Source organism: Delphinus delphis, chromosome 5 (genome assembly GCF_949987515.2).
Source record: "Delphinus delphis chromosome 5, mDelDel1.2, whole genome shotgun sequence".
NCBI lineage: Eukaryota > Metazoa > Chordata > Mammalia > Artiodactyla > Delphinidae > Delphinus > Delphinus delphis.
The window spans coordinates 12,664,703-12,680,171 of NC_082687.1; the positions used below are offsets into that span (position 1 = coordinate 12,664,703).

The 15,469-nt window shown below is 37.3% G+C and overlaps 1 protein-coding gene across 2 annotated transcripts in view; it reads left to right on the forward strand.

Moving 5' to 3' along the window:
• The window catches only part of GRID2 (glutamate ionotropic receptor delta type subunit 2), a 1,342,883-nt gene that overhangs the window by 1,115,087 nt on the left and 212,327 nt on the right, over positions 1 to 15,469 (forward strand). For both annotated transcript variants that reach the window (XM_060011605.1, XM_060011606.1), the window contains one exon: positions 11,713 to 11,908. In XM_060011605.1, the coding sequence (XP_059867588.1) occupies positions 11,713 to 11,908 (196 nt within the window). The remainder of the gene's footprint in view (positions 1 to 11,712; positions 11,909 to 15,469) is intronic.

Below are 15,469 nucleotides of genomic sequence, written 5' to 3' on the forward strand. Positions count from 1 at the left end.
GCTCCTCCACAAGCTCCTATCATCTAAAGATAGTCTATTTATTTATTTATTTTTTGTTTGTTTTTTTGTTTTTGTTTTTTCTTTTTTTGCCGTAAGCAGGTCTCTCACTGTTGTGGCCTCTCCCGTTGCGGAGCACAGGCTCCGGACGCGCAGGCTCAGTGGCCATGGCTCACGGGCCTAGCCGCTCCGCGGTATGTGGGATCTTCCCAGACCGGGGCATGAACCCGTGTCCCCTGCATCGGCAGGCGGACTCTCAACCACTGCGCCACCAGGGAAGCCCAATTTATTTTTAATGGCTTTCTACTCCACCACCCCCCACCACACACACACATACACACACACACACACACACACACACACACACACATGCACACACTCACTACACACACCCCTACTACAGCCCCTATTTCTCCAACCCTGATCTTTTAGCCTAAGGACAATTTTGGAAATCACCAGATGCCCCAGATCATGGCAAGTTTCCAAGAGGGCAAAGAACAAGATCTGCAGCCAGCTGGCTGGGCTGCTTTGTCAGATGACGATTGTAATCTTCTGAGAGGGATGCAGAACTCTCAACATTTGCTACTGAATGGGGGGTGGGGAGCACATTAAAAAACAGTTCGCGGGGCTTCCCTGGTGGCGCAGTGGTTGAGAGTCCGCCTGCCGATGCAGGGGACATGGGTTCGTGCCCCGGTCCGGGAAGATCCCACATGCCGTGGAGCGGCTGGGCCCGTGAGCCATGGCCGCTGAGCCTGCACGTCCGGAGCCTGTGCTCTGCAACGGGAGAGGCCACAACAGTGAGAGAGGCCCGCGTACCGAAAACAAAACAAAACAGTCCGCATATTTATAATGTGAGTGACTGTGAATAAGAGCTGACTCTGAGCATTAAGACATGCATTTTATATCTGCTTTTCATTGACATTTCTCAAAAAAGCTATATACCTAACTGGGAATAGAGGATAGTTTCTCTGGATGATTCAAAAAAATCTTTTTCAGAGAAATCCAGAGACCTACTGTACTGCAAAGAAGGAAAATATCTTTTGTATTTGGGAAATTTTAACTTATCAATAGACACTTGGTCCCCTGCTCTGTATTATGAAGAGTGAGGATTTTTGTTTTAGTAAGAAAGATTCATTAGAATCTTCACTGAAACAGTGACCTTCCACCTTATTTTGACAGTAACATTTCCCTGGGTCTTCAAATAGGCTATTAAATTAGCCCTACTGTTATTTCTGATAAATTCCTCCTCTCTAGTTATTTCTTTCCACTATGAATAATTTGATAATGTGATTAATGTTTTGAGCTCCTTCAAAGACCTTATAGGGAAAAAAATTACAAATTACTATTGATTCCTCATTTGAATCCACACTGTATTTTATTTGGGTCATTGTTTTATGTAGTAATATTGTGTATTATTGTTTCACAGCTTGTTAGTGGCCCAGCTGTGGGGTACTGATCAATGGTTCAGTTTCAGCCTTGGAGGGTATATTGTATAAAGTTTTTTCCATAAGTCAGCACTGGCCCTGACTCTAATTAACATTTTCAGTGTTGATTTGAAGTATGGAATAGGGAGTAAGCTTATTAAATATGCAGATTACTTTATAATGAGTAGGGGTGATTATTGACTAGAACCACACTGTAAGAATTCATTAAGGACCTTGACAAATTAAACAAGGTGATTAGAAATGAGATGAAGTTTAATAGGGACAAATATGTGATAATTCACTCAGAGATGGAAAGAACAAACTCTGTACGTGTGTGTGTGTGTGTGTGTGTGTGTATAGTTTAAAATTGGGGGATGTAGGCAGTTTCAGAATGAATCATCTGTCAGTTGTAAATTTGAAATGTAGCATTGGTGTTTATAAAGAAAATGACCAAAGTCATCTAGCAGTAGATAAGTTGTTCAGGACTTTTAAACTACTGTGATCTATTTATAAGGTCCATAACTTATGCAAAAATTGCAATAGAAGAGAAAAAAGATGGCTTAGTTAATTACAAAGTAAAAAAGGGAGTAATAGATCCTGCGAGTAAAAGTAAAGGGATTTAGTGTTTAACTCAGCAAAGAGAAGGCTGAAGGAAGAAAATGAAAAAGAAATGTTTTATTACATAAAGAAATAATGTTCTAGAGGTGGTGAGTAGCTATTGTCCATGTGACTGAGAACAAAATGAGAGGATTATTTGAAATGGGGGGGGTTTAGGTTAGGCATGAGTAAGGACTGCCTGGTGTTAAGTTTTGTAAGTCATAAAAATGTCTTAGGAAGAAAAAGTCAGTTTTGGAGGCTGGCTTATGTACCTTAAGGAATGTAATGAAATTATGTGATACCTCCAGGAACTCTCAACTCTCTGATGCTATGATTGTATTAGGATTCTTTCTTAACATCACTTAGAAATTTGTTGATCCTCAGGGAAATTCATGGGGATTACTCAAGTCCTTCCTGTATTTTCAAGGATATAGGAACATGAAAATCTACTATTCTACTATTGAAGTATATTGGATTAGTTGAGGATATTGTCCTAACAAATTTTACAATTAGCTGACAATCAATAGTAAATGTAATGCAATGCTGGCCATACAAATTTAGAATAATTCCATATTCATATTGTCCTGTGTAAATAAATATTGCATCTTCATGATATGTAAGAAAGAAACTGCACAGGAAAATTGCAGAGCAATTGAATTCACAGAATATTCGGCCTTTTGCACTGGAGTTTTGCTTAATTAGTATATGTGTGTGTGTGTGTGTGTGTGTGTGTGTGTGTGTGTGTGTACACCATGAAAGACTACTTTATTTGACTAATAGGCTATTTAAAATAGAGAACAGAGTCATAAATGATAATTCTGTCAGCAGGTGGAATGTAATGTCTGCCACATATCAGGATGCATGACATGACGAAATTATTTCCTAGCTTATAATGTGGGTCAACAAGTCAGGCAAGACAATCAGAGTTTCAGATGACTGTTTTCTCGCATTTATTTAGCATTGTCATTTTGGAGAGAGTTTAACCATCATCTTTATTAATTACTGCCTCCCAGCAGCAAGAAGGACAGAGTGCTTCCTCCTTCCTCTGGGTTCTCTAAAATGACCTATCATATCCACAAGTCTGAATCAACTTCTAAAAAGTGTATGGGAACTGCAAGTCTCTCCAAGTGCACCTAGTCTCTGATATCCATCTATCTCAAATGCATCTATTTTACATGAATTTCCAATATTACCTGTGACCATCCTGTCTGTACCACGTGGCAGATAGGGGTGCTTTTGACTACTCTTCAGGGGGAAATATTCCTAAATCTCTCGGGAAAGACTTGAAAGTCATCTCCTGGCATGTAACCCTCCATGCCTAGTAATCTACCATGTAGGGACAGTGTTTGGAAGGGGGCAATGCCCTCTTATGAGTACCTCGACACACTTTTTCTAGACCAAGCACGTTTGGAATTCTGATGGATATTTAAATAGTTTTTTAAAGAAGTTCAGAGCACAGAGACCTGAAGCCATCTTTTATCTAATTTACTCTGGTGAACCACATAAGGTTGGGTGTGAGGGTATGTGAAGGATGTAGGACAGAAGCGGGGAGAGGGACAGAACAGAGGGGCTGGAGAAGGAGGCACCACTCAGGCCTTATTCGAGCATCCCACATGGAGCCCTTCTCATCCGCTCACCCTCCTCTGTAAATCCCCAGTCCTCTTTGGTCCTCATATGGTTCCTCTAATAAAACACCCTCTCCAACCGGGGGCCTCCCTTGGGAAACTCTCCCTGTCTCTGCAAGTAAAGGAATCCTAGCCCTCTGCCTTGCCTGATATCCTTCAAGCTTGTCAGCCTCAGACTTCAGACTTCTGCTGTCTTGAAAACGGAAAAAAATTCTGGCACCATGAGAGAAAGAAAAACACAAACACATCCTATCCACTAGAGATGGCTGTGTCTGGGTTCCTCCTGAATTACCTTGCTCCATAAATTATACTAGTTTAGGCTATACAATCTCATCTTCTATGAGAGAACTGTATTTCCTTCACTACTGTGACTTTGACCTTAATCTTTTTAAAATAAGAAACCTAGCATTATTGGGCTAAAGAATATCCAACTCTTTCCTGAGCCTGCTTTCATTAAATATCGTTAGCCCTCATGCACTTAAAATAGTTCTCACTGAGCTCTTCAGTATGGACTGAACCATCTGCAAACCAGATTTTCTTCTGACATCAGGGAGTGTTAAGAGTCCTGCTTACCGTACCATTTACCCTTGATACCCTTTATGTTTCATCAGACCTCCTTTCCAAACTTGTATATGAGGAGCTGGGAAAACTTTACTGAGCAAAAGGAGCTACTAGGATTCAGAATGTGGTTTCTCAAAGGACAAGTGGTCATTAGCTACATTGCAGTAGGAGACAGGAAGCCTTTCCATATGCTTATCTGTTCTCCTATAAGCAGAGCATTCGTATTATTGAGACTTCTTCGTCTTTATGTAACTACTCAACCCTTGAAAGAAAAAAATCCTAAAGTTCAGCTTTCTATAATAACACTCAGTATTACCAAAGGTGACTATTCTCTCTTTGTTCTGGTGCCTATCTCTTCTTTAGCTACTAAAACCGTGAATTCTTTTACATTTTTTAAATCATTTCAGTTAGCAGAGTGAGTTGAGCAATTTTCTTCACCACTTCAGTTTGCTTCTGGTATTTTAATCAGAAATCACTCATCAAACCAACCACAAAATTGTCGTCTCTGTTTCCACACTGCTGAATAAGTATCCCTCTCAGGAATAGACATTCCACCTTGTACTGGATCCTATGTTTACCAGAACATTGGACTATACCTCAGCTTTTCCAGATATTTTGTTTCAGTCCTATTTGTTTAATTTTTCTTTGTATTTGCTTTGCCTCTGAATTTATTTATGGCAAACTGTCTTGTTTGCAAACAATTCAGTGGTGGTCCAATAAAGCTTTTGCATCTGATTTTGATACAGGGAAAATTTCCAAAGCTCCCTTTTAAAAAGTTGTGTTTTCTAAAAAAAAAAAAATTTTTTCCTACAAAATACTGCTGGCCATGATTATTCACCCACAGAATGGCTGGTAATATATAGTAAAAATCCCATTTTTATGCAATGCTAGTTTACTGGGAATGCTGGTTTTCCAAGATGAAAACATCTTTCTAATAAAGAAATGCAGGCAAAACAAATGAACCTCATTGATTGCTATTTTTCAGACCCTGGGCTAGGTTCTGAGTTTCAAGATAAATTAAATAAATAAATAAATAACATTAAAAAAAAAAAATCATGAGCATCAGTAACATGCATTCGAATGAGGTAAACAAAGAAGTAAAATTTCGAACCACAATGCTAAGGTGTGAACATATTTTAAGTATTAGAAGAGCACAGAAGAAGCAGCTGAGTTTGATCTGAAGGGAAAAAATTCACCTGGGAAGACCAGGAAAGATCTTAAGCTGAGAAAACACCTACCAAGCAAGGAATGATGAAATGGTCTGTTTGCTGTATAATGTGAATAGGAATGAAGCAAAAGGTTGTTTTTGAAAATGAAAAAAAAGTTTTTAGGCCAAATTTTTGAAGGATCTTGAATGCTACAGAGTTTGAACCATTTTCTAAGGGCCGTGAGGTATACAGGAAGTATTTAAATAAGTGAGGGATGGGATCAGATTTGAATATTAGAAGGAGCACGTTAGCTGTGGTATGGAGGATGGATTAGAGGTAGGTGGGAGTAGAGATAGGGGAAAAGCGTAGAAATAATTTTCTAGGTAGAAGTGATGAGGGTATTGGCAACGGAAAGGCAAAGGTAGTGACAGATTCCCAAGATTTAGGAGGTAAAAATGTACAAAACTTCATGAGAGGTTAGATGGGGTGTGGGAGTTAAAGGCCACGGGTGAGGAAGAGCTTTAGCTGAGATGAATCTGTTGGTGGGAAAAATCAAAAGATGGCAATTCTAGAAATCATAATAGAGGACAAAGTACCAGCAATAATAGTAATAAATTAATAACTGCAACTATCAGTAATTGAGCACTTAAAGAGTAAGTTCTAGGCTAGGTGTCTTGTATCAAAATCTACTTCAAACTTCCAGATACCTTATTATAAAATGATTGTTTCCCCTATTTCACAGGGAAAGGAATTGCAATTTGGAGAATTTTAATTTTTCCAAGGATTGAAACTCAAATCTTTACGTCTTCAGAACCCATGTTTTTAGAAGCAAAGAGGTTGCCCAGTGCACAGCTGTCGTCAGCACCTCTCAGTGGCAGGCCTGCCTTACCTGACCACCTCAATACATTCTCCAATCCTTTTTTCTGCTTCTTGGATCTCTATAACACTAATGTTCTCTCTGCTGGCCCTCTATTATGGCATGTAGTTGTTTTTTAAGTGTTAACTTTTGGAGTACTTTTTGTGATTGGAAAACCTGCCTCTGTGCCCTGCCCACGACAGCTCTCAGCCACTGCAACCAATGAACTGCAGTGGGCACCAGGCAGGCTCTTTATGTGGTTGCTAATGGGCTCTTGGAGTTACAACAAAATGTGTCCTTTCGCAAATGCCGAAATTAGCATCCAGAGGAGGCAACTGGGGAGAGAGTGTGGGAGAAAAATCCTGAACTGAGTTGGAGGACACTTTTAATGTACCCCTGCTTGTTTGTCTCTCTTTCACGGTCAGCCCCTTTGCCTGAAGCATCTAGCACCTATGCTATCAACCACGTTCCATTTTTCTCCCCCTGAAGAAAAATCCTTCTGATGTGATAACTTGAGTCGACGTGTTTCAATCCGTTAAAAATGGGATTAGACGTAAAATTCCCCACAGCTAAAGCTGGCAGCTCACTCTTGTCCTTTGTTGGTGAGCATAACATACAACCAGACTCAAATATGAAAGAAAAAAAGAGAGAGAAGAAAAAGGGAGAGAGAAAGAGAGGAAGGAAGGAAGCAAGCAAGGAAGGAAGGAAGGAAGGAAGGAAGGCAGGCAGGCAGAGAGAGAGAGAAACAGAGAAATGGAGAGTAGATGGAAAAGAAAGGCCTATGAGAGTTATTTTACAGTTTATGTAGGTAAGAGCTATTCTCTTAATAAAGGAAAACAGGTAAAAATATGAGTGAAAGTTCACTGCAGAGGGTATAGGCATTAGATTTTTAACTAGTTGACAGCTTTAGAAATGTAAGTAGCAACACATTCATTATAAGATAATTTCATTAGCAAAGTCGTATAAATGTCCCAAAGAATTTGCTATGAAGAAAGTTACTGTTTAGTATCTTAGAGTCATACATTCTTGTACTTGGAAAGGAGATGAGACATTAATTCAACTCCAGTTCATGAATCTCCTCGTTAACAGTATAAGAAGTCATCCTGCCACACACACACACACACACACACACACACACACACACACACACACACACAATCCATTAAAAATCATTAAAAGGGCATTATAAGGTGAGGAATTATTATAATAATAATCTTTGTATAAAAACGATAGCTTGATTGAATATTGATATGACAGGATCACTAATCACTCTTTGAGGAGGACCCTGTTACTCTCTCCATTTATAGATGAGGAAAGTAAGGTTAAGAGCTACTACCTAATACTACACAGCTCACAAATAACAGACCTGCTTGCCTTTAAAATCTAACCTACCCAATATCAAAGCTATTGCTATCAGATATAGCTAATATCAGACTATCACATGTATTAAAATTAATTTCCAATACTTGAAGGGCTTTAAGTGTTTATTCTTCTCATGGAAAGAGTTTGTAATCAGCCTAGATCCACCCAAATTCCTAAAATTTACTTCCACAGAGGTGTCCTAAATTACAGTTTCTCAGTATATGTGATGTTTAAGCAAATAGTTAAATACCACTTACCTATCAGACAGTATTGTTTAGTATCCATGGGTCGCTAGTCGTATAGGACACCAGTACAAGAAATAAAAGACTCTCAGTAAGATGTTGAGAAAATAAGACTGATTAGAGTGGGAAAGCATTTGCTTTCTTTTAGCATTCACCATGTGTAGCTGTGGACACTCATTTTTACTATGTGCAAGAGTCCGAGTGTGGGGTTGGAAGAGGAGGGCTCAGATGTAATAGATTGACAGAATTGATCATTTGCGGAATTTTATGTGAGTGTGTGTAGGCTTTGTGTGGTTAGGTAGAAAGATAGACTATATTAGTATGAGTATATTCACAGCTAACTCTTTTTCTAGAATTCTCTAGATTTTCCCATTTCTTCTGTGGCCTGGGTAAACATTGCCAATTGTTAAAAAAGGAAATGTCAATATTTGCCAAGGTAAATTAATGTATGTATTAGGGGCTTGTTGATTATTTTATAATTGTTTTGCATTTAAGCCAATGATTGGCATGTCTAAATAATATCCACTCAGATGTTGACCTTAAGATATAATGTTCTTGAGGATTACCACTTGCGGAATAACCTACTTGATTTCTTTTAGGGCCTCATAATATAGGCCATAGCATTTCTGCAGATCTAAAATATTATGAGCATGAAAATAACAAAATTACTACTTATAATAGGTACCCCCTTTCTCTGTTGGGCTCCTAAACCAGCTTTCTTCCTTGCATAATAAGCTATTTGTGCTCACTTCATTTTGCTTTATTTTATTTTTGTCACCTTTGGTGTGCTATCTTGGTGTACTATAAAGGAACAACACTGAATCAGACAAACTATAATTTTTATTGCAGGCAGATCTCATGGAAAATTTATAAGCTGAACTTGATATCAGAAGTGAAGCCAGAGGGAACATACCTTTGCTCTAAGTTACAAAATGCTCTGCTATTCTAAATTTGAATTACGTTGAAAATAAACTGCTTTTTCTGACATCAAGAACTTCACACAGGCAACATTTTAAGATACTGTTTAAAAATTTTTGTGTGTACAGAACAGTTTTGCCAGCTAAAAACCTGTTTGTATTATAATTCTACATTCAAGTTCAAAGCTAACATTTAAGGTGATACTATGGCACGGAAACTTGATTATGTTAAAGATCCCAACACATGATTTCAATTTTCCTTTCACAGAAAGCTAAGAAGGAGTATTAATTTATTTAGCAGTATTTTACTAGTATGACTATTTGAGCAAACCAGTTATATACTTAGATATAGGCATAAACATTTTTCACCCCTACACCATGATCTCACCAAGTGGAAACCTTCTGAAAGTTATAATCAAGATTGATTGCCAGAACTACTAGGCAGCAAGGAGCCAATCGTATCCTGGGAGGGTTTCTGATGAATCCTAACATGACCTTCTCTAGCCATACACCTTTAGGTTCTAGAAAGTGCAAGCTCTGTACATCTACCTAACCTTGCCCTTGTATTTATAGATATTGAGTGAATGAGGCATGCTATCGTAACCTGTATTGATAAGTTTCATTTCTTCCCCCTGTGTAACCAGTTTAGATCATTGCTAAACAGTGGGAAATATGTTAAAATGTTAATGTTTTGAATATAGTTTTACTCCTACTACTGGAAACATTAGTAAATAAGAAGTAAATTGTTCGTTTGAAACAAAATTCTTATTGCTATACTATTACCAAGATAATTATGGTATGTTCCTACCAAATGCCCTGTCACTCTGGTATTAGGTTGCACCCTAGCTACCTGTAGCTCCCTTTTATTCCTGCTTCTGCCCTCATTATTTTTTTTAACTTATTTATTTATTTTTGTTATTTATTTATTTTTGGCTGTGTTGGGTCTTCGTTGCTGCACACGGGCTTTCTCTAGTTGCGGCGAGCGGGGGCTACTCTTCATTGCGGTGCGCAGGCTTCTCATTGCGGTGGCTTCTCTTGTTGCAGAGCACGGGCTCTAGGAGCACTGGCTTCAGCAGTTGTGGCTCGCGGGCTCTAGAGCAGAGGCTCAGTAGTTGTGGTGCCTGGGCTTAGTTGCTCCACGGCATGTGGGATCTTCTAGGACCAGGGATTGAACCCATGTCCCCTGCATTGGCAGGTGGATTCTTAACCACTGCCCAACCAGGGAAGCTCCCCTCACTATTTATTTATGCTTTCACTTTAGCTTTTACAAATGGTAGAATTAGCTCAATAGTTGTAGGGTATTCCAGAAAATTCTTCCCTTCAAATAGTAATTTTTAAATGCATAATTTTGTGCAGTAGAAGTGTAGAGCAGAAAGGAATTACCATGATCTCACTCTTTTCCTTAGAGTACATGATACACACCAGCAACATAAAACTCAATAAAATGCAGATTAAATGTTGCTGAAAGCTATCATTAGAAATTGTCACAAATATTCCTCTAACAAACACTACCCATAATGTATTGTTTGCCACACAGTTTTGCACATGATGGAAACGGTGACCTGCAAGAGTATTCCCAGTACTCTTGCCCAATGTTAGTGTTAGTTGCAGAGACCCCCAGGAAATCATTAGCAAACGCCATCTAGAAACAGACCAAAAGGTCAGAGGTAAACGTAACATGACATTCATAGCCTGTGATTGTGGAGGGCTGTGGGTATTTGTTCTTGTTCAATATATACTATAGTGCTTCAAAGCATCTGCTCCCATTCTCAGAGGTTAGTGAGTTTGAAGCGTGCCAGCATCTAATTTTGAACAGTATTCCAAAGGCACATATTTGTTCTTAAATGTCAGTCATTAGGGTTGGACACCTACACAAATTCAATGAGTTCCAGTGAAGTGGTAATTGGTTCTCCAAGTTAGAAAATATGGAGTGGCTCAGAAACTCAAATATAAGGAAATCGACCATCAATTTAGAGACGAATAACCTGGGACAAGTAGATACAATCTGTAACTCAAAGATTGATTTGGAAATCCTGGAGCATTATTCTGTAAAAGAGAAAGCTGAAAACATATTCAGCTATCCAAAAGCATGAAATTTATTCTATTTGAATACAAATAGAAATCTCTCTCTCTCTCTCTCTCTCTCTCTCTCTCTCTCTCTCTCTCTCTCTCTCTCACTCACACACACACACACACACACACACACACATACACACACTCACACACAACCACTTAAAGCAAATCTAGCAAAATAAATACAGAGAAGAGTCAGCATCTTGCAGTAGAAATAATATGGTTTTGGGAGCTGGTCAGATCTACATTTGAATTCTATCTCTATCCCTCACTGACTGTGCCACACTGAGCTAGTCCTTTATTCCCTCTACTGAAGTTTTCTTACCTACAAAATGGGTGAAATAGTTCTGAGCATGAGGCATTGCTGTAAGGATACTGTGTGCCAACTGCCTAGCATGTATGTAGTAGCCACTCAATAAGTAATGACTCTTACAAATACTAATTTTTAAGTATACATCTACTTAAATATGTTGTTTATACAAAACGTAATTATTTTATAAAAATATTTAAACCTTGCCACCTAAAAGAACATAGGCTTAAGGCTTGTAACATATTGACATTTTAAAAAAACTAAATGATTATATGACTATCTAGCAATGTAATTTAATTTGTCTTTGGAATTGCTAGATGTTTTTTCACAGTGAAAACAAAAATAGCATTGCCCTATCACTAGAAATTTCCACCTTTCCTTCAGTAATGATTTTTGTCTTCTCATGATCTATGTAAGAGCCATACACTCTTAAAACAATTCTCCTTATATATTACATCTTAATGTTAAGAAACAACAAAATAAGAAAAGCAATTTGACGTTTGTATTTACATATATTACTTTTTGCTTCTTTTAACTTTATTTCCACTTGAAAATATTCAGTACTCTTTCTTGTGTCTCTCTGCTCTCCCAATAATCAAGGTCTCTCCAGGACCTTTCCAAGCAAACAGATATCCCTTATGGCACAGTCCTGGACTCTGCGGTATATGAACATGTTCGCATGAAGGGAATGAATCCTTTTGAGAGGGACAGCATGTATTCCCAAATGTGGCGGATGATCAACCGAAGCAATGGATCAGAGAATAACGTTCTGGAGTCCCAAGCAGGCATTCAAAAGGTACTGGCCATAGTTTTTCATTCATAGTCTACCATTCTGTCCCCCATATTGGAATTGCTAAACTGAGTCTGGTTTACTTCCTTTTTTAAATTTTAACTTTGACATAGAGTTTTCAGTTAAATTATACCTTTTATTGATTTAAGAAGATTTTGAGGTAACTCGCTGTACCAGTAGAGGGAATTGACACATTTCTGTGGTGTGTCTAAAGGATCCTTTTCCAGTGGAATTCCAAAGCTAGAAAACATGAACTGCTATTTTGTTCAGAACAGTGTCGGGGACATATACACATGAGGACTTGAAAAGATTTTGACAAATCCCATTCCAAATATCATTCAGGTTATCCAGTTTTTTCAAATGATTCAGGGTATTTTCTACACTGCATTTGTTTTTCGATGAAAAGTTTATGTTATGATTATGTGAAGCTCTCTGTGAGTAAAAGTTAATCTTCTCCACAAATGAAGTTTCTGCAAAAGTCTGTTTCTGTTTCCAAAAGTGAAAATCTTTATTTATATCTTATTTTTATAAAACCATCATTTAGAAGTTATTTAAAAAAAAAAACTTAGAAAGCAGTCCTTTGTGTAAAAAACATGAAGCTAGTTTTTATTCTGGGCCGTGGTTTATAAACTTCTACACAGAAGTAATTCTTTCTTCCTCAGACCCCATCAACCACCATGAGAACTGAATGATTTTTGCTTAAAATTATCCCAGTGGCTATTACAGTGAAAATCCTAAGGGTTGACATTCAATAAGTAATTATGGGATGACTGAATGAATGTCTAATAACAGCATCAATGATGGTATATACTTTTTTTCTGTAACGTTTCACAGCAGAATAATTTGGACTCCAAGTCTGAGTTCTCTGTTGAAAAGGCAAACTCAATAATACCATGTTGGAGAATGTTTTGATGACTATAAAAGTTATTCTGCCACAGGATCTAGCATTATTCTGTGCCTTTTCATATGTTTTCCTTTATCTGCTATTGCTATTGTGATGGTTCCCTAGCATCACCCTGGTAATTTGTCAGTCACTACATTGATATCATTATTTTAAAACTGACAATGGTGACATAAACCTCTTTGCAAGTACTAATGATGCTTTTAAAATAAGAGAATGTCCTTGAAATGTTAGCAATGGCCTCTAATTCCTTCATCCTTATAATATTAATCCCAGTTTCCCAGGGCCCAGGTATTGATCCTCTTGTCTTTGTCCAGAGGCCCATTGGCTTTTAGAAATTAAACACAGTACCCTCCAATTACTGGGGGCATGCAGTGGGGGGCAGGTGAGATTGGGCAGGTGAATGGACCTATACTATATGTTGTCTGGGGGAGAAGGGAGGATAGATTTTAGGATTTACTAGGTACTCATTGTATGTGAATGAATTTAAGCCTCAGAATAATGGTTTGGGGAAGAGTTATTTTCCTTCGTATTGTCTACTGTTAAAAACAATTTTGCGTTCTTGCGTATAAGTATAAATTGAAGTTCACAATTTGTATTTCTATCCATTTTAGATCCAAAGCTCCTCACACTTTACAACTTTTTTCTATACCATAGCATTCCAGAGAAAATTCATTTTCTTTTCTCCAGACGTACAGATTCAGAATAAAAATAACTTTTAAACATACATATTCACCAATTCATTATTTATTCATTCATTCATCCAATATTTGCTAAGTAACAATTATGTACCAGGCACTGAGGTAGGAACTGGAGGTAAACTCAACCACAGAGGAATGACCACTGGATTCATGAAATACAGGGTCTGGTGGGAGAGAGAGAAAAGGAAACTAAAATACATGATCAAACAAAATGACTTAAATTGTGACAAATGCTATCAAAAAGACAAATAAGGTGCTATTGTAGAAATTAAGAAGGAAATCTATTTGAGAAACAGTGATCAGGTAAGTTCCCAGAGGACGTAGGGTATTATCTATGATCTGCCTGATCATGTAGAAGAGAGGGTGACAAAGCATCCAGGCAATGCTTAGTGTAAGCTAAGGTCTGAAGGTCCATTCAAGAAACCAATTTAAAATCAGCATGAACTGGAGACGATCGAATGAGAAAATGTGGAATGAAGTTAGTATGCAGGGGATAGATCAAGTAGGACCTTACCCATTGTTAAGAACTTGGATTTTATTTGAATGGCAAAAAATGCTACTGAAATAGGGAAATGTCATGATTCGTTTTTCTCTGTCAAGGTCACTGTAACTGATATATGGGAATTGGGTAAGAGTATGCAAAGAATAGAAATAGTGAGACCATAGGAAACTTGTAACTTTCTGAAGTAGCCAGTCAAGTAAATAAGACCTCGTTTTATTCCCGTGTTCTTACACACACACGCGCACACGCACACACACGCACACACACACACCATTACCCTTCATTCCTGGTATTAATACAAACTGGTTACACTTCCTACATCCTGGCATTTTCAATATAATATATAAATCATAGAGACATAGGACATCAGTTGCTACATAGAAGCTTTAAGCAGTCATGTATGTAAGATATACATATATATCTTCTAAGGTTTTCAGTGTTCTTTAAGAAAACCTCTTAACTTTTAAGTATGTACATACAGTTTCCTACATTTTCTGGGTTTTTTTTTAAATTTAATTTATTTGACCATATGGAATTTAATTTGACACATGTGTAAATGTAAAAATAAACTGTAAATATTCACACTGAGAAAATTCCTGAGATTCTATGAAATAAAATTGTTTTAGACTCAGCTATTGACAGTCTTGCAGCATATGCTGAGAAATTTAGTTACTCTTTAGGCTTTCATGTTTCTTTTTATTTAAATATGTAGCCATTCCATCACCTTTCAAGTTGGGCTAGTGTTTCTTATGCTGTTGTTAAATGTCATACATTAAAAAAAAAAAAAAGCTATTATGAAGAGTAGAAAGAGCTCTAGTTTTAGAAAAAAACTATCTAGTTTTCTTTCTTGGTTCTTCCAGTTCTCAGCTGTGTAACGTTGGGCAGATCACTTGGTTTCTCTAAGACTCACTCTACTCAGCTGTAGAATTATCACAGTGTGAGAATTAAAAGCCTGGGCTTTGTAGACATACAACCTAGGTGTATATCCAGTTCATTTTTTTAAGTAAAATATGTAAATGTGACTAGTTACTTAAAATCTCTGAGGCTCAGAATTTTTATCATCATATTGAGAATTTCTACCTCTTACGGTTTTTGTCATTATTAAATATATATATGTAAAAGCATCAACAAATAGTTCGATTAGAATAATAAACTCTTAAGATGATCCTGAAGTTTATATGAAAGAATGTATGTGTGAGTGATTTGTTATTACAAAGAATTATTATTTGGTATTTCCTAAGGTTAACCTAAAATTATGACATAATAAAAAAGATAATGCAGTAAAAGAAGTAGAGAGCAGTTTCTATTCCCTGATAGTCTGCTGATAAAGAGGGCTTATGATTTTAAAACTGCAAATCACGTCCCCAAGTGTTTATTACACCCCATGTACTCAGTTTTCGGATTTACTAGAGGAGTAGTGAAGAATGTTTTTATTAATTTATAATGGAAAATATCAAAGTGAA